The 26,497-nt window shown below is 48.5% G+C and overlaps 1 protein-coding gene across 1 annotated transcript; it reads left to right on the top strand.

Moving 5' to 3' along the window:
• The first annotated feature begins 97 nt into the window (after window positions 1-97).
• Window positions 98-26,137, top strand: SLC31A2 (solute carrier family 31 member 2). Its single transcript, XM_077836132.1, has 5 exons — window positions 98-480; window positions 1,544-1,639; window positions 20,759-20,825; window positions 22,140-22,329; window positions 25,282-26,137. Exons 2-5 carry the CDS (start codon window positions 1,631-1,633, stop codon window positions 25,448-25,450), a joined length of 435 nt encoding a protein of 144 aa, XP_077692258.1. The 5' UTR covers window positions 98-480; window positions 1,544-1,630; the 3' UTR covers window positions 25,451-26,137.
• Window positions 26,138-26,497: the final 360 nt, after the last annotated feature.

A 26,497-nucleotide genomic window follows, 5' to 3' on the forward strand; every position in this document is an offset into this window, starting at 1 on the left:
CGTGACGTGCCGTGCCGTTCCGCCCGCCCCTGCGCGAGGGGTGCTGGGAACGGTAGTTCCGAGGCCTCGCCCCGCCGGGACTCGGGGCAGGCTCCCAGCGGGCATTGCAAGCCCCCAGCCCTGACTGTATGCAGATTGGGGGCGGGGGCGCAAACAGAGGCTCCGCCCCCTGGACTGGGGGCGGGCTGGGGGCTTCAGCCCAGCAGCGATGGGGGCCGGCGGCTCCGGTCCCCTAGGCAGCGTCTGCCGGGGCTCGGGCCCTGCAGGGCTAAAGCCCCGAAGCAAACCCTCCGTCCAGGGCCGCAGCCCCGGGACCCAGCCCGCAGGCCCTGCGGGAGGGAGACCCCAGCCCTGGCGCGCCCCCTGCTCTCACGCTTCTGAAGGTTGTCGTAGGCGGCTTGGCGGGTCGGGAATTTCCAGCACCCCGGGCCTAGTATTGTCCCGGGTCGCCGCCGTACACGTTGGTGGCATCGCTTCAAGGTATAGGAAGGGGGCCTCTGAACGACACTGCATGTCCTCCGGCCTGCTCGGTGCAGTGTAAGCTTCAGGCACCGGAGATCAGGCAAAAGGCAGGGGTTGTTTTTTTGGGGGGGGGGGGTGGTTCCCAAAGAGAGAACGACATCTCCTAAAAAGGCCCAGATACTTGCACCAGCCGTGGGACAGACAGGTTACCCCGCCCTCCTCTGACTTGTCAGTTTTGCCATCTGTAAAATGGGGATAGGAATAGTGAGCTCCTTGGTAAAGTGCTGCGAGATCAATAGATGAACTGTATAACAGCTAGGTATTAGGTTTCAGAGGGGTAGCTGTGTTAGTCTGTATCAGCAAAAAGAACAAGGAGTACTCCTGGCTCTAACAAATTTATAATTTGTAAGTAAATATAAAAAGAAAAGGAGGACTTGTGGCACCTTAGAGACTAACCAATTTATTTGAGCATGAGCTTTCGTGAGCTACAGCTCATTTCATCGGATGCATACTGTGGAAACCGATGCATCCTATGAAGTGAACTGTAGCTCACGAAAGCTTATGCTCAAATAAATTGGTTAGTCTCTCAGGTGCCATAAGTACTCCTTTTCTTTTTGCGAATACAGACTAACACAGCTGCTACTCTGAAACCTGTCATTAAGTAGATATAGATATACTTACAAATTATAAATATGTATACACACACTTACAAATGATAAATGTGTTAGTCTCTAAGGTACCACAAGTACTCCTTGTTCGTTTAGCTAGGTATTAGTTTCCCCCTTCAAAAAGAAAAAGATGTCAGTAAGTTGCAACAGCTCCAAGGGGGGATTCAAACAAAGTCTGTTCAGATTAATTAGATCTGTAATTAAAATAATTTTAAACTGTTGCTATAAACGCAGAAGGGGCTGAGAAAAGGGTTCTCTCCCCTACACAAAAATCTCCCAGGACTCCTTCCTCTGTATGATGCACTACAACTCCCACAATTCTGTGCAAGCCATGTGATTTTTATTGAGCTTGCAAGTGACTATATTGAAGCATACACCGCCTCGCAACTTACCAAACTATTGAGTTTCCACAGGAGCGGCTATCATACTTCGGGATCACTTTACACATTCCCTTCCTTTCCGGTTGTGTTGCACTGCAAAGCAGAAATAAAGAAGCGAAGATGATGCAAGTAAGTGCATTTCAGATTTGCTGTCTGATGGGGTTAGAAATCTGCCGGGATTGTAAATGACAGGTTGGAGTCAGCTGATACATGCACGCCGTGCTTTCCTTCAAATACAAACGATACATTGGTGGCATTTAATTAACTATCCGATCGCAAGTGATTGACAGTGGACAGGTTTATATTTTGCACAGAGAAGGCTCTGCTGAACTCTGGCCATTTACTCGGGGGCAAGGAAGCATGATGTGGACATAGGAACTTCATTAGGGGCAGCACGTTCAGTAAAAAGAAAAGGAGGACTTGTGGCACCTTAGAGACTAACAAATTTATTTGAGCATAAGCTTTCATGAGCTACAGCTCACTTCATCGGATGCATGCGGTGGAAAATACAGTGGGGAGATACACAGAGAACATGAAACGATGGGTGTTACCATACACACTGTAGCAAGAGTGATCAGGTAAGGTGAGCTATTACCAGCAGGAGAGAAAAAAACCTTTTATAGTGATAATCAAGGTGGGCCATTTCCAGCAGTTGACAAGAACGTCTGAGGAACAGTGGGGGGGGGGTTGCGAATAAACATGGGGAAATAGTTGTAGTTTGTGTAATGACCCATCCATTCCCAGTCTTTATTCAAGCCTAAGTTAATTGTGTCCAGTTTGCAAATTAATTCCAATTCAGCAGTCTCTCGTTGGAGTCTGTTTTTGAAGTTTTTTTGTTGAAGAATTGCCACTTTTAGGTCTGTAACTGAGTGACCAAAGAGACTGAAGTGTTCTCTGACTGGTTTTTGAATGTTATCATTCTTGACGTCTGATTTGTGTCCATTTATTCTTTTACGTAGAGACTGTCCAGTTTGACCAATGTACATGGCAGAGGGGCATTGCTGGCACATGATGGCGTATATTACATTGGTAGATGTGCAGGTGAACGAACCTTTGATAGTGTGGCTGATGTGATGTGCAATACAGCTGCAGCTATGTCACTATAGAATAATCGGACTGGAAGGGACCTCGAGAGGTCATCTAGTCCAGTCCCCTGCACTCATGGCAGGACTAAGTGTTATCTAGACCATCCCTGACAGGTATTTCTCTAACCTGCTCTTGAAAATCTCCAATGATGGAGATTCTACAACCTCCCTAGGCAATTTATTCCAGTGCTTAACCACCCTGACTGTTAGGAAATTTTCCCTAATGTCGAACCTAAAGCTCCCTTGCTGCAATTTAAGCCCATTGCTTCTTGTCCTATCCTCAGATGTTAAGAACAACAATTTTTCTCCCTCTTCCTTGTAACAGTCCCCTCTCAGTCTTCTCTTCTCTAGACTAAACAAACCCAATTTTTTCAATCTTCCCTCATAGGTCATGTTTTCTAGACATGTAATCTTCTCTGGACTTTCTCCAATTTGTTCACATCTTTCCTGAAATGTGGCACCCAGAACTGGACACAATATTCCAATTGAGGCCTAATCAGTGCGAGTAGAGCAGAAGAATTACTTCTCCTGTCTTACTTACAATACTCCTGCTGATACATCCCAGAATGATGTTTCCTTCTTTTGCAACAGTGTAACACTGTTGACTCATATTTAGCTTGTGATCCACTATGACCCCCAGATCCCTTTCTGCAGTACTCCTTTCTAGGCAGTCATTTCCCATTTTGTATGTGTGAAACTGATTGTTCTTACCTAAATGGAGAACTTTGCATTTGTCCTTATTGAATTTCATCCTACTTACACCTACAATGAGGGAAAAGTTTTTTTCCCATCAATGTCGTTAATCCACCTCCCTGAGCAGATGTAGCTATGTGGAGAGAAGAATTCTTCTGTTGCTGTAGCTGCATCTACTCTGGGGATTAGGTCATTTTTCACAGCCCTGAGTGACTAGATTGATCTAAGTGCAGACCAGGCCAGGGGTGCGGTACTCCACAGGGTGTAACAGCAAACACAGTAATACTCCAAACAACAATCTCTCAAATCCTTTATGTAATCACCAGCTATTTGTTTAACCCACAGGTGCAGGGTAACAAAAAGGAGTCAAGATTCTGGTACGTGCATGCAGATTAGCAGTTGTCACACATACACACAGTGAATATTTCACTGGTATAGTTAATAAGTCTGCTGTTTGGAGGGCTGTTCTGAATGCTACAATTAAGTGTTCTCACTAAAAAATTTAGTGAATTAAAATTTAACTTTGGTTAATTGGATCATCCGATGTATTAGCTTCTTAAGGAGAGATTCTACTGTCAGATAAATTTAATTCATAGAATCATAGAATATCAGGGTTGGAAGGGACCTCAGGAGGTCATCTAGTCCAACCCCCTGCTCAAAGCAGGACCAATCCCCAACTAAATCATCCCAGCCAGGGCTTTGTAAAGCAGGGCCTTAAAAACCCCTAAGGAAGGAAATTCCACCACCTCCCTAGGTAACGCATTCCTGTGTTTCACCATCCTCTTAGTGAAAAATTTTTTCCTAATATCCAACCTAAACCTCCCCCACTGCAACTTGAGACCATTACTCCTTGTTCTGTCATCTGCTACCACTGAGAACAGTCTAGATCCATCCTCTTTGGAACCCCCTTTCAGGTAGCTGAAAGCAGCTATCAAATCCCCCCTCATTCTTCTCTTCCGCACACTAAACAATCCCAGTTCCCTCAGCCTCTCCTCATAAGTCATGTGTTCCAGTTCCCTAATCATTTTTGTTTCCCTCTGCTGGATGTTTTCCAATTTTTCCACATCCTTCTTGTAGTGTGGGGCCCAAAACTGGACACAGTACTCCAGATGAGGCCTCACCGATGTTGAATAGAGGGGAACAATCACATCCCTCGATCTGCTGGCAATGCCCCTACTTATACATCCCAAAATGCCATTGGCCTTCTTGGCAACAAGGGCACACTGTTGACTCATATCCAGCTTTTCGTCCACTGTAACCTCTAGGTCCTTTTCTGCAGAACTGCTGCTGAGCCATTCGGTCCCTAGTCTGTAGCGGTGCATGGGATTCTTCTGTCCTAAGTGCAGGACTCTGCACTTGTCCTTATTGAACCTCATCAGATTTCTTTTGGCCCAATCCTCTAATTTGTCTAGGGCCCTCTGTATCCTATCCCTAACCTCCATCGTATCTACCTCTCCTCCCAGTTTAGTATCATCTGCAAACTTGCTGAGGGTGCAATCCACACCATCCTCCAGATCATTTATGAAGATATTGAACAAAACTGGCCCGAAGACCGACCCTTGGGGTACTCCGCTTGATACCGGCTGCCAACTAGACATGGAGCCATTGATCTCTACTCGCTGAGCCTGACAATCTAGCCAACTTTCTATCCACCTTATAGTCCATTCATCCAGCCCATACTTCTTTAACTTGCTGGCAAGAATACTGTGGGAGACCATGTCAAAAGCTTTGCTAAAGTCAAGGAACAACACGTCCACTGCTTTCCCCTCATCCACAGACCCAGTTATCTCTTCATAGAAGGCAATTAGATTAGTCAGGCATGACTTGCCCTTGGTGAATCCGTGCTGACTGTTCCTGATCACTTTCCTCTCCTCTAAGTGCTTCAGAAACGATTCCTTGAGGACCTGCTCCATGATTTTTCTAGGGACTGAGGTGAGGCTGACTGGCCTGTAGTTCCCCGGATCCTCCTTCTTCCCTTTTTTAAAGATGGGCACTACATTAGCCTTTTTCCAGTCGTCCGGGACTTCCCCCGATCGTCATGAGTTTTCAAAGATAATGGCCAATGGCTCTGCAATCAATTTCGCCAACTCCTTTAGCACTCTCGGATGCAGCACATCCGGCCCCATGGACTTGTGCTCGTCCAGCTTTTCTAAATAGTCCCGAACCACTTCTTTCTCCATAGAGGGCTGGTCACCTCCTCCCCATGCTGTGCTGCCCAGTACAGCAGTCTGGGAGCTGACCTTGTTCATGAAGACAGAGGCAAAAAAAGCATTGAATACATTAGCTTTTTCCACATCCTCTGTCACTAGGTTGCCTCCCTCATTCAGTAAGGGGCCCACACTTTCCTTGACTTTCTTCTTGTTGCTAACATACCTGAAGAAACCCTTCTTGTGACTCTTAACATCTCTTGCTAGCTGCAACTCCAGGTGTGATTTGGCCTTCCTGATTTCACTCCTGCATGCCCGAGCAATATTTTTATACTCTTCCCTGGTCATTTGTCCAATCTTCCACTTCTTGTAAGCTTCTTTTTTGTGTTTAAGATCAGCAAGGATTTCACTGTTAAGCCAAGCTGGTCGCCTGCCATATTTACTACTTTTTACACATCGGGATGGTTTGTCCCTGTAACCTCAATAAGGATTCTTTAAAATACAGCCAGCTCTCCTGGACTCCTTTCCCCCTCATGTTATTTTCCCAGGGGATCCTGCCCATCAGTTCCCGGAGGGAGTCAAAGTCTGCTTTTCTGAAGTCCAGGGTCCGTATTCTGCTGCTCTCCTTTCTTCCCTGTGTCAGGATCCTGAACTCGACCATCTCACTGCCTCCCAGGTTCCCATCCACTTTTGCTTCCCCTACTAATTCTTCCCTGTTTGTGAGCAGCAGGTCAAGAAGAGCTCTGCCCCTAGTTGGTTCCTCCAGCACTTGCACCAGGAAATTGTCCCCTACACTTTCCAAAAACTTCCTGAATTGCTGTGCACCACTGTATTGCTCTCCCAGCAGATATCAGGGTGATTGAAGTCTCCCATGAGAACCAGGGCCTGCAATCTAGTAACTTCCGTGAGTTGCCGGAAGAAAGCCTCATCCACCTCATTCCCCTGGTCCGGTGGTCTATAGCAGACTCCCACCATAGCATCACCCTCGTTGCTCACACTTCTAAACTTAATCCAGAGACTCTCAGGTTTTTCTGCAGTTTCATACTTGAGCTCTGAGCAGTCATACTGCTCCCTTACGTACAGTGCAACTCCCCCACCTTTTCTGCCCTGCCTGTCCTTCCTGAACAGTTTATATCCATCCGTGACAGTACTCCAGTCATGTGAGTTATCCCACTAAGTCTCTGAAGTGAGCTGTAGCTCACGAAAGCTCATGCTCAAATAAATTGGTTAGTCTCTAAGGTGCCACAAGTACTCCTTTTCTTTTTGTTATTCCAATGACATCATAATTCCTCGACTGTGCCAGGACTTCCAGTTCTCCCTGCTTGTTTCCCAGGCTTCTTGCATTTGTGTATAAGCACTTTAGATAACTTGCTGATCATCCCTCTTTCTCAGTATGATGCAGGAGCCCTCCCCTCTCGCGCGCTCCTGCTCGTGCTTCCTCCCGGTATCCCACTTCCCCACTTACCTCAGGGCTCTGGTCTCCTTCCCCCAGTGAACCTAGTTTAAAGCCCTCCTCGCTAGGTTAGCCAGCCTGCTTGCGAAGATGCTCTTCCCTCTCTTCGTTAGGTGGAGCCCATCTCTGCCCAGCACTCCTCCTCCTAGGAACACCATCCCGTGGTCAAAGAATCCAAAGCCTTCTCTCCAACACCACCTGTGTAGCCATTCGTTGACTTCCACGATTCAACAGTCTCCACCCAGGCCTTTTCCTTCCACGGGGAGGATGGACGAGAACACCACTTGCACCTCAAACTCCTTTATCCTTCTTCCCAGAGCCATGTAGTCCGCAGTGATCCGCTCAAGGTCATTCTTGGCAGTATCATTGGTGCCCACGTGGAGAAGCAGGAAGGGGTAGCGATCTGAGGGCTTGATGAGTCTCGACAGTCTGTCATATTGCGAATCTTAGCCCCTGGCAAGCAGCAGACTTCTCGGTTTTCCCGGTCTGGGCGGCAGATAGATGACTCAGTCCTCCTGAGGAGAGAGTTCCCGACCACCACCACCCGCCTCCTTCTCTTGGGAGTGGTGGTCATGGAACCCCCAACCTCAGGACAGCACATCTCATGCCTTCCAACCGGTGGAGTCTCCTTCTGTTCCCTTCCCTCAGATGTATCATCTAGTCCACTCTCCGCATTAGTACCTGTGGAGAGAACATGAAAACGGTTATTTACCTGTATCTCCATTGCTGGTACATGGACGCTCCCCTTTCTTCTTCTGGAGGTCACATGCTGCCAAATTTCTTCACCGTCCTCCTGTCCCTGTCTCACCTAAGAGTCGAGCTAATACACAATTGTGATCAGATACAGATATTTAAAAAGCAGAAATAAACTCAAGCCCCCTAAATTCAGATCCAAAATCAAGTCTGAACTTCTCCAAATGTCAATAGGTATTTGTATCCAGAATTCTGGTCTCAGGCTTCTCTCTTGTGAAATGAGATGCTTACCTACCATAGTCCAATGGGAGTTAGGCACCTAAATACCTTTGAGGAGCTGGGCCAGTATAGCTCAGTGACTCACCCTCTGTAGCTAGTGAGGCTTTTGCGCTTTAGGATTACCTCCATTTAGCTGAAATCTCATGCAGTCCTTAGCAGCAGTCTTGGGTAGCAGGTTATTAGTCTAGCCCAATACCTCTCCTCCTATTACTTCATGTTACAATAAGTTTTAATGATTGTACTTGCTCTTCTATAGCACTTTTCATCCATACATCTCACAGTGCTTCAAAAAAAAAAAAAAAAGAGGACCGTATGGTTAGTCCCATTTTACAGATGGGAAAACCGAGGCACAGAGCAATGACATTACTTGCCCAAGATCACTCTAATGGTCAATGGTTAAACCAGGCTTAGGACCCAAGTCTCCTGACTCCCAGTCAAGTCCCCTATCCACTGGACTACGCTCCCTCACCACTGTTTTGAAATGGGTCCAATGAGCTAAACACAATTTTCTCCAAATCCTGTTTAACAACCTGACAGCCACATGAACATTTTGTTTTTAAATAGCATTAGAGTAGGAGAATGGCAGTCAGAACTATTCCTAGGTCTTCTGCGGACTTGGTGCTTGGCCTCTGGCAAGTCATTTAACCTCCGTTCACTTACTCAACCAAAAAAGAGGCGATAATATCTTAATCAATCATTTTACAGTTCTTTGGGATCCTCAAATGAAAGGTACCATGTAAATGCAAAGTATTATTATTTAAAAGCTACAACACATTGCCCTTAAAATCCCCTCCAATATCACATGTGGATTTTCCCTAGGAGAATTGTTCCTTTCTCGCCATCTGATTTGGCTCAGGGTCTTGGTTACAATTTGTAAACAGAACTGACTTCCAGATCAGTGAGTGGAACACACCTGTGTGGGTGTGAGAAGTGGGAAAGTCAGGCAACCTAACCCTGCTATCTGGAACTTTCAGAGGTGAGTCAATCTGTTGGCACAGTGCAGCCCCTTGGTCTGGTCTAGAATAGAAAACATGTGGAACTAAGATGACTTCTTTTTAAATCTTTTCAACTGGTTTAAACCTTTCTTAAAACAGTTTATCTTAAATTAGTGAGGCTTAAACCGATTTAAGTGTGTCTGCATTGGACTGGTGTAACTAAATTGATTTAGCTACACAGGTACAACTTTACCAAAGGCCTGGTCTACACACTACAGGCTTGTCTTCATTACAAAGTTAATCTGATTTACAGTTCAAATGTTGCCCCTAATTTGAGTCCTTCCTGTCCACACATAAAAACTATTAATTCAAGTTAGCCAGCCTGTCAGGGGGTATAGGCTAAGGCTCAAGTCAGCACAACTTATCAGCTGCTAACATGATCACTCTGTAGTGTGGTCTCCACTCAATTGCCTCTGGACAGTCTTCCAGTGCCTCCCCATAACTCCCTACCACCTGCCCAGAAAGGACAGACAAGTTCTGCTACAAATCGCCTGGAAAGCTGGGCTCAGCTGGCTGCTAGCACAAAGAACACGAGGAAGTAGAGTACCAGTGTGGATGCAGGAGCCAAGTATTGTTTTGCAACGTGGCCGCACATTTGAGCTCGGCCAACCTGAGAGGAGTAACTTGCATGTAGATACCTCAAGTTAACACTACAGTGAAGACTGCAAACGTATGCATGGAGACTCTTAAGAAGATCTAAACCTGGCTTATAATGGTTTAGCTTGCACATGTAAATTCCTAGGTTCAAGCTACTCCAATATATCCAGTTTTAAAGAGATATAAGTATGCCCATGCAGGGGTTTGCACCAGTTTAAAACTGTTAACTGACTTAAGCTACTTGGGTGCAATTTGTGTGTGTGTAGAGAAGCCCTTGTATAAATAACCCTGTAGTTATGGCTTCCACAATCCAACTAACGAAGCGACTTCCTTTACATAATGCCAGGTGTCAAATACCCAGTCTGTGTGCTGGATCCAGCCCCAATGACTGCTTGTTGTGTCATGCCTGATTTTACACAGTAAGATCATTGGGTCAGGGACCATGGGTTCTGTATGTCTGAAGTGCTCACTTTTGGGCCCTGCAGAGTCAATGCTCCTCGTGGTAGTCAGAACACTTTGGCTGTGTTAGCGTCACCGTTATCTGCCTGCACTGATGCACGTAATGGATTAACTTCCTCTCTTGGAAGAGTCTTGCACCATCTAGCTTTTCGCATGGTGACACCTGGGCCATGTCTACATTAGGGGTGCTATAGTGGCGTAGCTACGGTGCCATAATCCCCTAGTGTAGAAGCAGACTCCTATGACAGAAGGGGTTTTGCCATCGCTGTAGGAGCTCTACCTCCCTGAACGATGGTAGCTAGGTCAACAGAAGCATTTATGACAGATTTGGCAATTTCCTGCAATATCCTTGAAAAGCCTTACTGAATTAAAAGTAGGTATCTTTGGAGTCCCTGGCATTACCAGTGCATGGTTTATGTATCGTTGTGGACTTGTATGTAACTTCTCGGGCAGGGAGGGGTAGGATGTGGCCAGAGTAAATCCTGGCAAGTGTTATGAGCATCCAATAACTATTGGAAACAACATGCCCGACATCGAGGAACCTCTGGGACAAATGAAGTTGAGTGTGTTTCCTAGGAAATAGTTGGGAAGAGGTGAATGCAAGTTCCTACCTCCAGACCCAACCTTTTGAAGCTACACCCTAAGGAGAAACCCATTGTCTGTTGATTATCTGTTCCCAGAATCTGATGGTCAAAGCCTCGAACTGCATATGGGAGGTCCTCACAGATTCATGGGGGTGTTTGTCCTAAGCTAACAGCTGTTTTGAACATGTAACTACAGAAAAGACCCTTGCTGTGGGTTGAAGGACTCTTTACCTGCCAGGGCCCTTGTTGGAGCTGGGGGTGGGGGATGATCTCTGGTAAGATTATTGCTATGCATGTGGGTTCTTTTATTATTTTCTCTCTAATGTTTTCACCTTGACAATAAACGTGCTTGCTTAGAAGGGGTTGTGTGATAACTTTTAACTGTGGGAAGTAACACTGTTTATAGCCTCTGAGGAGGAAGTAGAACAGTCCTGCATAGGAAGTCTCACTTGCTGGGGAATAACGCAACGCACGCAGGGAACTATGCTGTCTGGAAAAACCCCAGTGAGGAGGGAGAGAATCACAGAGTTCAAGGCCAGAAGGGACCACCAGATCATCTAGTCTGACCTCTGTATATCACAGCCCCACCAACACCCACACACTAATCCCGACAACCAAAATTAGACCAAAGTATTACAGCCCAAGAAAGGTGATGGCTGAGGAGCCAGCAGCCTAGGGTGGGTGCCCTTGGAGGACCATGGAGGGGGAATACAGGTGTAGTTACTCTGAACTGTGACAGCGTTCCTCTGTCAAACTAGCTGCGTCTACACTGGGGGTTAAGTCTGCATAGCTACAGCAAGTGCCATCGTTTTAACCGTAGCCCAGGCCTTGGCTTGGCTGTGAAAGGACCCAACAAAGCCCATCGTGGGGCTGTGTAGTGAAGTACAGTAGAACCTCACCATTAGAAACACCAGAGTTACGCATGGACCGGTCAACCACCCACCTCGTTTTGAACCGGAAGTATGCAATCAGGCAGCAGCGGAGACCAAAAAAACCAAACACACACAAATACAGTACAGTGCTGTGTTAAACGTGAACTACTAAAAAAAATAAAGGGAAAGGTTAAAAAAAGATTTGACAAGTTAAGGAAACTGTTTCTGTGCTTGTTTGGTTTAAATTAAGATAGTTAAAAACAGCATTTTTCTTCTGCATAATAAAGTTTCAAAGCTGTATGAAGTCAATGTTCAGTTGTAAACTCCGCAAAGAACAACCATAGCGTTTTGTTCTGAGTTACAAACAACCTCCATGCCTGAGGTATTCATAATTCTGAAGTTCTACTGTATTGCACAGGTTCAGAGTAACAGCCATGTTAGTCTGTATTCGCAAAAAGAAAAGGAGTACTTGTGGCACCTTAGAGACTAACCAATTTATTTGAGCATGAGCTTTCGTGAGCTACAGCTCACTTCATCGGATGCATACCGTGGAAACTGCAGAAGACGTTATATACACACAGAGACCATGAAACAATACCCGCTCCCACCCCACTGTCCTGCTGGTAATAGCTTATCTAAAGTGATGATCAAATTGGGCCATCTCAGCTTATCTAAAGTGATAATCAAGGTGGGCCATTTCCAGCACAAATCCAGGTTTTCTCACCCCCCACCCCCATACACACACAAACTCACTCTCCTGCTGGTAATAGTTTATCTAAAGTGATCATCAAGTTGGGCCATTTCCAGCACAAATCCAGGTTTTCTCACCCTCCACCGTCCCACACACAAACTCGCTCTCCTGCTGGTAATAGCCCATCCAAAGTGACCACTCTCTTCACAATGTGTATGAGCTGTGTCTGGCTCCTGGCCGGCCATCTAGGATCACTGTGCCCTGTGTGAAATGGACCTCGCTCTCGCGCTCTCTGGGGATGTGTACACTGCAACTGGCAGGTGTAATTCCCAGTGCAGATACACAGACATGCACTGGTTGTGCTTCAGCTAGCCCCTAAAAATAGCCGTGTGGCTCTGGCAGCATGGACGGTGGGGTGGCTCAGGCTAGCTGAACGAGTCAGTCCCCAGAGGGTCAGGCGGGACTGTTCTCGGGTGGCTAGCCTGACCAGCCACCCACGTCACCACGGCCACACTGCTAGAGAGCAAACATGTCTCTGTGGACCCGGGCTGGGAATTACACCTCTCAGCTCTGTGTAGACAGATCTTCTGACATAAAACTCCGGTGTGTGAATGGACTGCAGAGGGAGAACTGCAGTGTGTATTGCCTCTTAGTAAGAATCTGTAGCCCATCTTTGTATCTTAGGCCTGGTCTACATTAAGGTCTATACATCAGTATAGCTGCTTCTCCCAGGGGCGTGGAAAACCCAAACCCCGGAGAGATGTAGTTATACCGACCTAACCCCGGTGTAGACAACACTAGGTCAATAGAAGAGTTCTGCCATCCAGCTCACTATCACCGCTCAGGAAGGTGGACATGAGAAACTCTCCCCTCACCTAGGTAGTGTCTACACCAGGAACTGCCGTGGCAGAGCTCTAGTGAGTTAAGTGTAGACATTCCCTTACACTGCACCCTACAGGCAGGTTTATCCAACTCCTGGGCAGACATACGGTACTTCTGGAACCCACCCCCATTGTCTCAACATACAGCGCCTAGCACAACAGGATCCTGGGCCATGACTGGGGCTCGCGTGCTACTGCAGTACAAATAAACAACAACAGCTCTTTAGTGACAATCCAAGGATTCCATGTTGTGACACTAAGTACTTTAATACCAGATCATCTCAAGTTGCTAGACGCTTATTAGCGAATTAAGCCTCATTATGGCCCCACTAGGGAGGGGCCCCCATTTCAGAGAGACGCTCCCTAGCTTGCTCACGGTCACACAGGAAGTCAGAGATGTAGGATGGCTCCTGATCCTGCCCCTTAACCCCAAGCCCATCCTTCCCTGCTGATTCTTTGTGGGAGTAGCAGCGGTGCTGAGGAATAGCCGCTTCCAGCAAAGGGACGGTCTTCCCGCCGCTGACTCAGACAGTGACAGGACACAAGAAAAGCCCAATTTTGGGGTGCCTATTGGCTTCTTCACAACACCATGAAGGAACCATAAACTAGCCGTAGGTGCTCCTGAGAAATATATCCAATGCAGGGGGACAGCCCAGCAGGCATATCCAGCTCTGTACCACACCTAGAGAAGCCCCAGCTTCAGGTGTATCAGGGGAGGGGGTCTTGGCAGGGCTGTTCCTAAACCTTGGCATCTGGGGACAGCTGGTACAGCCCATAGGGGTCTTCAGTAGCCTGATTGCCAGTTATGGCATCCCTCTAACTTGGGCTGGGGGTAAACCAGCCCCCAGCATCCTTGTGTAGCAAATGTGCCTGGCAGACTTGGCCCAGGGAGCAGAGCTCTGTCCTTACAGCGTGGAGCATTTCCTCCTGAGTTAGGGATAGCCAGTTTCTCATCTTGCAACACATGGAAAGGAAAAGGCCAACCAGAAGACAAAATGCCATCCAATCCCCAGTTTAGGATTACAGCCATAGCCCTTCAGCCAAAACCAAATGGCCCAGTAACCACCAGCAGGATTCGTACGTTTGAAGATGGTAAATGCAATTACTGGACCGAGCACATGACTAAAAGTCCAGGGATCTGGGTTCAAATCCTGGCTGAGATTCCCTGGACAAGTCTCTGAATATTTCTGTGCTCACATTTTCCCATTTGCAAGGGGGAAATAATGCTACCAGCATAGTGAAGTGTTTGAGATTGATGGGTTAAGTATGCCAAGTCCTAATATAGTCTCATTTAAACACTATTATTATAAATCTGCTGCCAAAGGAAATTCAAAAGCATGAGCCAATGACAGGTGATAATATGCTCTGCACAATGCACACAGACTAAGCATATAATGAGATCCTGTTTACTGGATAAATACATACATCTATTAGGCAATGTTTCTAGACCAGGCACATCCCTTCAGATGCATAATGGAGATGATGCATTCTGTACAATAATCTGCTCACATCATTAACAAACGCTGCAGTTGTACGTGGCATGTAATTAACAAAGCAAAGGTTAGGCCTTCACCGCAAAAAGAGATGCGTTTTTAGCTCTCTCAGTGTAAAATGCTAATGGAGACAAGGCATAAGTGCTTTACAACCTCATTATAGCCAATGGAGGTCAACCCTGGGGGAGGAGGAGGGCTAAGGTTAACACTGACTGGGTACGTCAAGGTAAAATCCGTCCCTTGTCTTTAGAAGCATCTGATTGAACAACTCTTCCTTTTTCCTTCAGCAAAGAAAGCCAAAGGAACACGAATCCAAGCAATTATGGTGCCGTATACATAGGAGGTTCAGTGCAGCCTGTGAGATACCTGCCCATCAACTTTAATCATGGTGCAATTGCAACATGATGAAAGCCTTTTACTGCAGGAAGCAGCATCGGTTTTGAAAAACGGGCGCTCAGATGAGACTGGCTGGGTCCAGAAAGAGAACCTTGGTTTAGAAATTGGTAGCATTGCCCACAGAGGATCAGGTCTGAGTAAGATGCCGGAACATACAGCAGCCATGCATTTATCTGTAGGCAGAAGAAAGATCTTACCAGAGTGGCTCGTGTGCTACTACTTCTTAGTAGGAAAGTCTTGTGCGTGGCTGGAGAACAGTGCTCCATATTCAGAGGACGTGACTTTCTGGCTTGGACAAAGTGCTTTGCCCAAGGTCCCAGAGAGAGAGCAAGCGGCAGCTAGGAGAAAAGTCCAAGTCTTTGGCCTCCCAGTGCTGTGATCTAACCACAAGGCTATTGGGCTGACGGCCTCAGGTGGCATCTGAATGACCCCTTTTCAGGGCCTTCCAAAGTCCTCGCTCAGGAGCTCCCAGCACATACTGGGTTGGAAGTCAGTCCACCGCCGCATTCTGCTGCACCTGAGGATCTGTCTAGATGAGGAAGAAAAGTGCTTTTCTCAGCAGGGAGTGACCTGCTGCAGCCTGCTAAATTCAAGCCAGCTAAGGGGGTTAAACTGCATTTATCGATACTAAGTGGGGTTTTTCCATCAACTTAAACTAGCTTGATTGAACCAGTTCTATTGGAGAAAAAACCTTTTTCTCATAATCTAAGCCTCAGCCTAGTATGTGCATGTGAAAGAGAGGGGACAGGTACTATTGAAATCCACACACTGTAGGGCATAATCTTAGAAAGCCCCTGTTTTAGTAATAGGAAGTTCACAAAATGATGCATGAACATAAAAACAGCCCCTCATTTCCCAACACTTAATGGTACCTAACCCCGGGTGCTGCTTGCTCCCTTCCCACGGTGAATGCAGCGTTACCAGCCTAATGCTCCTTTTGGAGGGATCCGGCATATCTCCTAGTCTAGTGGATTTTCCCTAGCCCTACTGTAAGTCACATTGGTCCTCCCACAGAGAAAAGCACCCCACTGGAGAATGTCCCCTGAACTCCCAGTGCAAAGGGAAACACAGCTTAGATTGCACTTCACAATCACAAAGGCAGTTCACGACACTGACATTGAAACCACTCTGCTCCGATGAGAAGTGAAACTGCCTTGACTCAGTTGCTGCGCTGATTGCCTGTAATCAGCTACAGCTGGCCAGCTGCTGGAGACACATGGCACCCTTCTCACTGTCTGCTGTTAGCGCTGACTCTCAATGGAAAAACTCAAGGTTGCTCCTTTTTGTCTGGCCAAACCAAGGGCCTCTTGCTGAGTGTGCTGCGGTCTTCATGAGCAAGGGCTCAGTTCAGGATAATGCTCTACATGCTGGTTGAGGCTGTGTTAAAAGTGAGAGAAACAAGTCAAATCATGTGGGCAAGTCATGTCACTACTCAGTGCCTCGGTTTCCCCATCTTCCCCAGTTCGGCCTGCCAACTGTTTTAATCCAGCCCTTGAGCTCCCGCTGGGGAGCAGGGTCTGGGGCTTGCTATGCTCCAGCCAGGGAGCAAAGTCGGGGCCCACTCCACGTGGGTCCCAGAAGCAGCGGCATGGCCCCGCTCTGGCTCCTACGCATAGGGGCAGCCAGTGGGCTCCGCTCTGCACACTACCCCTGCCCCTGCCCCAAGTGCTGCCCCTGCAGCTCCCATTGGCTGGGAACCATGGACAATGGGAGCTGCAGGGGCAGTGCCTGTGGATGAGCAGCATGCAGAGCTGCCTGGCCATGCCTCTGTGTAGGAGCTGGAGAAGGGACATGCCACTGCTTCCAGGAGCCGCTTGAGGTAAGCACCGCCCGGAGCCTCACCCCTGAGCCTCTCCCCACAGCCCAACCCCCTGCCCCAGCCCTCATCCCCCTCCCATCCTCCAAACCCCTCATCCCCAGCTCCACCCCGGAGCCCGCACCCCCAGCCGGAGCCCTCACCTCCCCCTCGCACCCAACTCCCCCACCCCAGCCCAGAGGCCCCTCCCGCACCCTGAACTCCTAATTTCTGGCCCCAACCAGAGCCCTCACCCTCTTCTGCACCACAACCCCAATTTTGTGAGCATTCATGGCCTGCCATACAATTGCTATTCCCAGATGTACCCCTTGGGCCAAAAAGTTTGCCCACTCCTGTTGTAAGAACTAAGTAGGAGCCAGGACTCCTGGGTTCTATTCTTGATTTGCTGTGTAACCATAGATTCTTTAACCTCTCTGTGCTTCAGTTTACTTATAAAATGCAGCCCCCTACCTGCCCCCCCAAGGATCCTGTGAGGCTTTATTCATGCTTGCAAACAGCAATAGTGCAAGAATACATCATGCATCACACTCACTACCTCTAACATACCAAGCAACTTGGGGCTGATTTTTGGAAGTGTTTGAGATCCACTGAAATCAGTGGGAGTGGCGAGTGCTCCACATTCCCAAACCATCAATCCCTTCCCCCCACCTGATTCTGTTCTGCCTGGGGTCGGTCTTTGTGCAAGGTGGCTTCCCCTCTCAGAGGGTAGAGCTGAAACAAACAAGTGAAGCAAACTGAATTTGCCCTTTGAAGTGAAGATCCAGTACAGTACCCAAGGGATCTGCCAAGAGGCAACTCTGCTAAGAGCCCTTCAGTTTCGTTTTGCAAGGTCATGCAGTTCCAAGAGGTTTACAGATGTAAATCAGTGATCTCTGACACTTCTATGCCCAGCGAGGCTTTGGAGAAATGAAGGCAGAGCACGAGCTTGCTTGAGTTACTCTTGGCTCAATCCTCAGAGGTTTCTTTTTGTTGTTAATGGAACCCTCTCTGCTGTGTGATCACGTTGAAGAGACTTTGCCAAAGCAGAGCGGCCTGCCCTAAGATAAAGAAGTGGGGAAAGGGAAGCATGAGGGGCTGGAAGGAGCAGGAGAGAGGGGGACTGGATGGCTCAGGGGTGAGGAAATGGGAATCCAGAGCCATTCACTGACTTGGCTCCAAGCAACAACAATCATTATCATTTGCTGGCTGGCTGAAGCCTTGTGGAGAAGGAAGTGGTGGGAACAGATCAGATAAGTAGCCATCTCATAGGACTCACCATCACCTGTGACTTCCTCTGTTGGCAGTCTCAGAAAGAAGCTGAGAACCACCGTCACCTCCAGAAGTGGCCTCTCCAGACCAGGGCTGGGCTGCCCAGCGGTTGGCACGTGCGGAATCCTGTACCCAACTGCTTATGGTGCAGACAAGGAGGATTTGAGCCCCCAGGGCCAGCCACCCAGAATTTTACTTATTTCAAATCAAACCTTTTGCACCAGCCCCCACCAGGCTGCAGAAAATCTACCTTGAAAGTGGGCATAAAAGGCAGCAGAAACCAATCACAAGCCCCCCAGCTGGGGACCTGGAGCTGAACAGCACACACCAGGAAGAGGGCAGGGCCAGGCCATCAATGAGACACGCTTGTTCAATAGATCTCTCAGGAAGAATCTATAGAGCTTCAACAGAATGCAAGGGAATACAGCTCCTGCCCTCCTGCAGCGGGGAGTTCCTCCCTTCCAGTGAAGCAGCGGATGGGGCAATTCAGTTTGCTCCTCCCTGTTTCTACAGGAGCACACCTGGCTCCTAGATATCAGCCCTTTGCAATCTCTAGGGCTCAGGCTGATGCAGGAGCCTAAGACGGCTCCAGACTAAGACACACAATGGCAGTGATGCAGGAGGAGCTGGGTGTACCCCTCCACACCCCTCCATGCCCAGGCAGCCCTGGGAAACTGGAGGAAAGGGGGAGGATATGAAAGCCAATTAACCGTTGGGCGAAAATCGTCCAAAGCAACCTGCCTGTGAGGGATAGCACGTTCCAAGAGATGAAATGCAACATATACAACGCAGCAGGTCCTGACCTGTGCTGGACCCTAGCTGCTACCATGAGGAGCACAGAGTAGCTAGCCTCGATAGAGAGAACGTGCACAGAGCTGGATGGAAACGCCTTCAAAGAAATCACGTCCCACTCTTTAACACACACGTTGGAAGCCTACGACTTGAGTTGCTGTTCTCAGCCCAACTCAAAAGGGACAGGCGGCATCTGCATCACAAGCCACACACTTGTGGGCATCCCCGCTGCCAGGCCAAGGGCTGGATGGACTATGGAGGCTAAGCAGTACCTCCTATCTTAAGGGGAAGGATGGCCCAGTGGTTAGGACTTGGGAGACCTAGACTCCATTCCCTGTTCTCCTATAGACTTCCTGTGTGACCTTGGTCATGTCACTTAGTCTCTGTTCCCCATCTATAAAATGGGGATAACAGCATCTCACAGGAATAAAGATCAGGAGACGCTCAGATGCAATGATAATGGGGGTCACATAAGTACCTAAGATATCTAGACAGAGCCTCCACAGTGGTCCCTTCTGTCATAGTCCAGGGAAACTGCACCTGTGTTCCCCCTCCATGGTCCAGCAAGGACACCCACTCTTAGGCTTCCAGGTTCTAGCCCTCACCTCTTGGTCGGAGACCTACGTCTCACTCCCTCCTGACCAGGCTGCACAGCTCCCTGTGTTCGCTGAGAGTTCCCCAGCAAGTCAGACTGCCTAAGCAGGCCCGCTTTGCTTTCTCCTCAGTGGCTATAAACAACGTGCTTGCCCACAGCTATAAGTTACCACATTGCCCTTTGCAAGCAAGCACAATTATTCTTCAGGTGAAAGCATTACAGAGAAAACACATTAAAACAATAAAAGAACTTGCACGCCTGCTAATAAGCTTACCAGCTGTCCCTCCTTCCCCGCAACTCCAGCGTGGGCTCTGGCAGGTGAACAGTCCTTCAGACTCCACCGGGGTGGGGAGAGGGGAGGTTTCTGTGGTCACAAATTCGTAACAGCTTTTGCTCAGAACACGACCACCACCTGAAGCCGGTGGGTATGTACTCGGCCCGACTCAGCTGTGCCATGACCCATGCTGCCCATTGCAGTTACACTGCTATTCAGACTCCTGCTCGCTTGATGAGAGCAAGTGCGAGCATGTGTATGCGAGCAGGGGAATCATACCCCTAGCTCGTAGTGTAGACTTAGCCGGTGGGTTTCTTCTTTATCTTTGATCTGCAGAGACCGGGAAGAGGTAATCCGCCAGACAGCAGTTCAAAAGCTTGGATCTGGAGCTGGGAATCTGCATTCCCCTCCCTCCAGGTATTTCCTAGGAAACCCACCTTGTTCAACGTGAGAGTCCCTCCTTGCCTGGGCCCAAGGTGGAAAGTAGTCCTTTGGAGTTCATAACAGTTCCCAGCGGGGTTTACATTGGCCACGTCTGCCTCCTAGAGAAGTTATACATAATCCTACAATAACACATCCACTTGGCGTTTGTAATACAATGGGCTCCAAAGCTATTTAAACTTAATTCAGTCAGGTTTCAGAGTAACAGCCGTGTTAGTCTGTATTCGCAAAAAGAAAAGGAGTACTTGTGGAACCTTAGAGACTAACCAATTTATTTGAGCATGAGCTTTCGTGAGCTACAGCTCACTTCATCAGATTTCCATGGTATGCATCTGATGAAGTGAGCTGTAGCTCACGAAAGCTCATGCTCAAATAAATTGGTTAGTCTCTAAGGTGCCACAAGTACTCCTTTTCTTTTTAATTCAGTCAGATCTCCCAAAATATTGCCAGAACTTGCCATGTCTGTCTACCTCTACTCACTCTGTGTATTGGCTGTGCGCCTCCCATTCTGTGGATACGCAGAGACTCTCTGGCCTCTCCACCTGGCAACTTTGATCGACACTGAACCCACTTGAAGGAATATTTTTATCAATATATTTATGAAAGGCACTGGGGCACCACCTATGAGATGCTGTAATTATTGATCATGGGTCTCTCTCTACAGCTGGAAATCTGGCATCGGCCGGTAAGAGATGGGGCTGCTGTTTCTACATTCCACCCCAACCCAGCTCTTAACATTTGCCTTTGCTTTGCTTCTCCTTCAGATGTATTTCTACTTCTCGGACAAGGTGGTACTTTTGTTTGACTTCTGGAATGTCCACACCCCTGCAGGTAAGAACAGAATCTGTGGATTATTCCCACCCCTGAGCGATATAAATTAGACCCGAGTAATTTGTACTGTAGACATAGCCTCAGAGAGCAGCTGATTATGGGTGGTTATCAGCTAAATAGTTTGATAGTATTTACTCTAGCAGAGGCCATAATCTGTGCTGAGTAGGTGATAAGTAGATGAGGGAATAAGGGTTTACTCACTGTTTTCGCTGTAGCGACAGACAGACACCAAGTCAAGGGCTGGGAGAACAGAAACTTGCACACACAGAAAAATTCCAACAGCGAATGTGTTCTCCAGTGTTCTGTACAAACCCACTGCCTGCCCCCAGCCCCACTCCTGATCTCTGGAGGTCCCCTGTTATAGCCCTGCTCTCTCCATGTGGAATTCACCGAATACCCCAAACTATCACAACTACATCACAAGCCACTGAAAAATCATATCCACGCTATTGCTCAGTAGGGATTGACAGCACGGCACACAATTACAACAGCTGGCCATCTCTGCTCCAGAGCGGGCCACAACTGGGACAGAGAGGGAGGAGACACCTGAGGATGTAGAGCAGTTATTTATCACATGCCTGCCTTATCCATTATACTATGTACACAAGCATGACATTTATGCATAAAACAATGCCAATAAAAGCGGTGAAAAGGCCTAGCAGAAGACTAAGAGATGTTTAAACTCAGCCTTTAAGTCACCCATAGCACAGGAAGAGTATTGGTTTGGTCGCAGATTGGGGTGGGATTTGGGAGAAGATGCCCAGAGAAGATACAGCAATTTGCACAGTCTCATGAGGACTGATCAGTGAATCACACACCGGCCTGCTGCCACTCCAGCCATGCTAAGGTGCAGGGCGGGGGTGCCATTATAAAATGGAAAGTGGGCCGTTCTGCCAGAGGGCTCAAGAAGAACTTTGTACCTCGTGTCCTTCACTTGGAAGAGGTTCTGGCCCCATCTGGGATGAGCCAGAGCAGAAGAGATGGGGGAGACCCGCTGGGGTGGGTAGAGGCAGATGTCACTAGAAGCCCCACTGCGCCCCTTTCCTACTGGATCAGCGCTTTGCAGCCTGATGGGGTGGGAATGAAGAGTGGAATAAGGGCAGGGGAAAGGCAGGTGCCAAGGATCAGCTCCTATATTTGATCAGGAAACTTCCTTAGAATGAGGCACGTCCAGCTCCTCCCTCTAAAACTCACGGTTCAGAGTCCCATGGAACGCTTGCTGCTTCGTGGAAAGTTCAGTGGCGCTTCCGTTGTGGGGATGGCCCTGGCGCTCCTGCTGGTTCCAGGCCAATCCGAACGGCGCTTGCCTTGCAGGGATGGTGCTCTCGGTGCTGGTGGTTCTGCTGCTAGCGGCGTTGTACGAAGCCATCAAGATCAGCAAAACCAAACTCCTTCGCCGGATGATACTGGCCATCCCCACCACCCTCAGTCAGGAGTCACTCAGGGAGCCGGAGCCGGGGGCTGTCAACTCAAACCTGGGTCAGCAAAACACCGCCTCAAAAAGGTAACCCAGTCTCAGTTTGAGGCTTTCGCTGTTGCCTGCTGCACAAAGGAGGCCCCAGGGACACTAGCAAAGGGCTTTAGGCACCATTTGCCGTGTGGGCCCATTAGAGCGTTGCCAACCCTCCAGGATTGTCCTGGAGTCTCCAGGAATTCAAGATTACTCTTTAGTTAAAGTGTATGTCATGTGATGAAACCTCCAGGAATACAGCCAACCAAAATTGGCAACCCATGCCCATTGGAATTACCACACTAGACCCAGGGAGATGAAGATCCCAGTATCCCCAAACCCCTCTCAGTAGGTGGCTACTGCCCAACCTCTCCCCTCCACTAAGTGCTCCTGCCCGCCCCGTCCTGCCTCAGCTCCTTCTCCCTCACCCCTGTGGGCCGCTGCCCCCCTTCCTCCTACACCTAACTCAGGTCTCAGCTCCCCCCCGTACCACTGGTGTTTTCTTGCTCTGCCCATTGGCTTCAAGGGGGCCCCAGCTGCTCCCTCATCTTCAAAGTCAAGAGGGGGTCACTGCCCCCAGTCCCACTGGGAGTGTCGGGGTTGCGGGGCAGTGACACGTGTGACAGGGAAACTGCCGATCACCCGCAGACGACCCAGGGAGCTAGCACGGCCCCAGCCAGCAGGGCTGCAGCCGGAGGAGTTCAGGCTGTATACGGATTAGCACTGTTTGGAATTGTTCCAGAGGAAGAGATTTCCACTGGAAAATGCTGATTCAATGGAAAATTATCCACTCATTTCTTTTCATCTTGGTTGCATTGGTATGTTTAAATTATAAAATTGGAATATAAACACGTCAAGCTGATGGAGTGAGGCCAAACGGTCATTTTGATTTTTCCTAAATGAAGTTTTGGAATTCCCAGGCCGGGGGAAATTTTGAAATTTTGTTCCAGTTTGGAACAATTTCCCCCCTAAACGTTTGGAATTTGCTATGGACCAGGAATTCTGAGTTCTGACCAGCTCTGATTTTTATACAAGTTGTTTGCACATTTGTTAAATGGACCTTACTGGTTTTTCTGGGTTCAAATGGTGGCAGGTCTGAGGTTTCGCAGGCTTTCTGTACCCTGTAAAGCATCACAACTATCGCTGTCAAAACGTAACCAATTAATCCCCCTTGATCGCGTCTTCCCTCAGGCACTGCCTGTATCGTGAGCTAAGCCATCCCAGTTACGCTGTTGTTTTCTGACCAACCGCATTTCTCTAGCGGGGTTCCTTTGGCAAACAGCCTGAGGAAATACGCTGTACGGCTGCCCGCCCTGTCTTTTCAAGAGCCCTCGTCTGCGGTTCCCGTGTGGTCGGGGGTAACTAGCATGAGAGGCCTAATCTCAGAGGGAGTCTTGTTCACAGGTGCAGGATTGACGCCACTGAGGCCGGGAACGAATCACTGGACATAATGGGAATGCTCAGGGCTTTCCCCCCTCAGTGTTGCAGCAGGGAATGAGGATCTGTTATGGCCACACAGGCCTATCCCACGTGATCACTTTCTGCTTTGGCAGGGGTGGGATAGTGGAACATGGGCCTTTGACACACAAAACCCATTCAAGAAAGAAGATGGGAGGTTGCCTACAAAGGGTTAAGAGATCACCCCAAAAATACACATACTGACTGCTGTTCTGACCCTCCTTCATTAGAAGGCCATGTCCATTAAGCACCCAATTTCTATTCTCAGTTAAGGCCGGTTTCACTATTTTCCTGCAGCTGGAAAGAGCTTTTCACGGATCCTGGAGCACTGTACCTAAAACATGATGTACAACTATATAAAAAGAACATCTTTGGCTCGCACTGGGATGAGGCGGTAACCATAGCAGGTGACAAGGTTGAGAATTCCACCAAGTTAGAACCCCATGTGGGCTAAAAGCTCAGTGTGCCTAAGTAATCCATGCATGGGAAGGGTTAAGAAATCAAAGGCAAGTTTTAGCCCATATGTGCAGAAACCAAAATGCAGAAGAGGCTTAGTTCAGAGCGTAATGCCACCCCATGATTTCCAAAGGAACAGAAAGCCAACCAGACACGAAATGCGGGTAACAAACAATGCAAGGGGAACTCGTGTGATTTGAAGAGGATGCTGCCCTGCCTTGCGTTTCCTGTTCCATGTGGCGCATAGTTTCATACACAAACCAGTAGGAGAGGAGGAAGCAAGCTAGAGTAGATCATGGGGGCAGGGAGGGGCTGCAGAGCGGTGTCATTTTGGTATTGTAGCCCGCACAGCTTCGGCAGCATGCTGAGATCACTGCCTATCACACTGCTGAAGATTGTCCCATTGTTTCCTTGTGCTTCCCCATCTGTCTGTGTCCACCTGTCGTCTCTTGTCTTACATATAAGCTGTTTGTGTCAGGGACCATCCTTTCGTTCTGTGTTTGTACAGCGCCTAGCACAATGGGGTCCTGATCCGGGAGTGGGGCTCCCCTAGGAGCTACCACGCTACAGCTCATTAATAGACAGAACTCCTCCACAGCGCAGCACAGCGACGACAGACATACCCGAGCCAGCGTGAATCATGCCAGCTCCGGCCCGGGAGGGAGCAGTGGTGCTGCAGCAGCAGGCATGTCAGCGTGGAGCGTCCAGGCCTGCCTGGAACCCTGCGTAATCACGCCGGGGCTAGTTCATGCTGCTGCACTAGCTGGGTAGCTTGGGTGCTGGCAGATTACAGCTCGCTCGGGTAGCACTACACGAACTGCAGTCAGCCCGGACAGGCCCTTAGGCAGCACAGTGCACTCTGCAAACAAATTAACCCCACTTAATGTTATACCCACTATGCACGACCAGGGCTCCTGGCCATAAGCTCTCATACCTCTTTGGCCCTCAGCCTTTGGCTGGTGCCACCCTCCTGGAGCATGTAGGACACACTTAGACATCTGGGGGGATGTTGCTAACTCACAAGGCTTGTTCGCGCCATAGTTAACTCTGCTTTTTTTTTTTTCTTCCTTTCTTTCTTTCTTTTCTGGAAAGGTGGTTTCTTTACCACATCAGCCAGAGCCTGCTCCACGTGGTCCAGGTGGTGATCGGTTACCTGGTGATGCTGGTGGTGATGTCCTACAACACTTGGATCTTCCTGGGGGTGATCGTGGGTTCCGCCCTGGGTTACTACGTGGCTTACCCAGTGTTCACCATGAGATAGCGGTGGCCTGCTGCACTCCAGGGCACTGCAAAGCAGAAGACGGCAACCTCTGCAGTGGGGGAAGGACTAAAGAGGCTCCACTAGAGAAAATGCTTGTGCAAAGCTTGGCCTGTAGCTGGTGGGAGACGAATCTCCACACAATGGGGGACTCCCCCCATTCCCCCACCTCAGGGGATTGAGTTTCTTCCTTTTAATCCTAGTGATGGTCTCCACTTCTATACAATTACCCATTTTTAAGATCACTTTTGGACCCTTTCTGCCGGGCAGGCCCTCATCGCCCTGGCCAAGCAGGGCACGGCCCCACGAAGAGCTAAACTGGGCCACATGCTGGCTGCGAACTGGGCTGGGCGGATGTCATAAATATAAAGGGAAGGGTAACCAACTTTCTGCATACAGTGCTATAAAATCCCTCCTGGCCAGAGGCAAAACTCTTTCACCTGTAAAGGGTTAAGAAGCTAAGAACCTCCCTGGCACCTGACCCAAATGACCAATGAAGGGACAAGATACTTTCAAATCTGGAGCGGGGGAACAAAGGGTTCTGTCTGTCTGTGCGATGCTTTTGCCGGGAACAGATCAGGAATGCAGCCTTACAACTCCTGTTGAGTTAGTAAGTAATCTAGCTAGAACATGCGTTGGATTTCCTTTTGTTTAATGGCTGGTAAAATAAGCTGTGCTGGAGGGAATGTATATTCCTGTTTTTGTGTCTTTTTGTAACTTAAGGTTTTGCCTAGAGGGATTCTCTATGTTTTGAATCTGATTACCCTGTAAGGTATTTACCATCCTGATTTTACAGAGGGGATTCTTTTACCTTTTCTTTAATTAACATTCTTCTTTTAAGAACCTGATTGATTTTTCGTTGTTCTTAAGATCCAAGGGTTTGGGTCTGTGTTCACCTGTACAAATTGGTGAGGATTTTTATCAAGCCTTCCCCAGGAAAGGGGTGTAGGGCTTGGGGGGATATTTTGGGGGGAAGACGTCTCCAAGTGGGCTCTTTCCCTCTTCTTTGTTTAAACATGTTTGGTGGTGGCAGCATAGGGTTCAAGGACA

The sequence above is a fragment of the Eretmochelys imbricata genome, chromosome 16 (genome assembly GCF_965152235.1).
Source record: "Eretmochelys imbricata isolate rEreImb1 chromosome 16, rEreImb1.hap1, whole genome shotgun sequence".
Classification (NCBI taxonomy): Eukaryota; Metazoa; Chordata; order Testudines; family Cheloniidae; genus Eretmochelys; species Eretmochelys imbricata.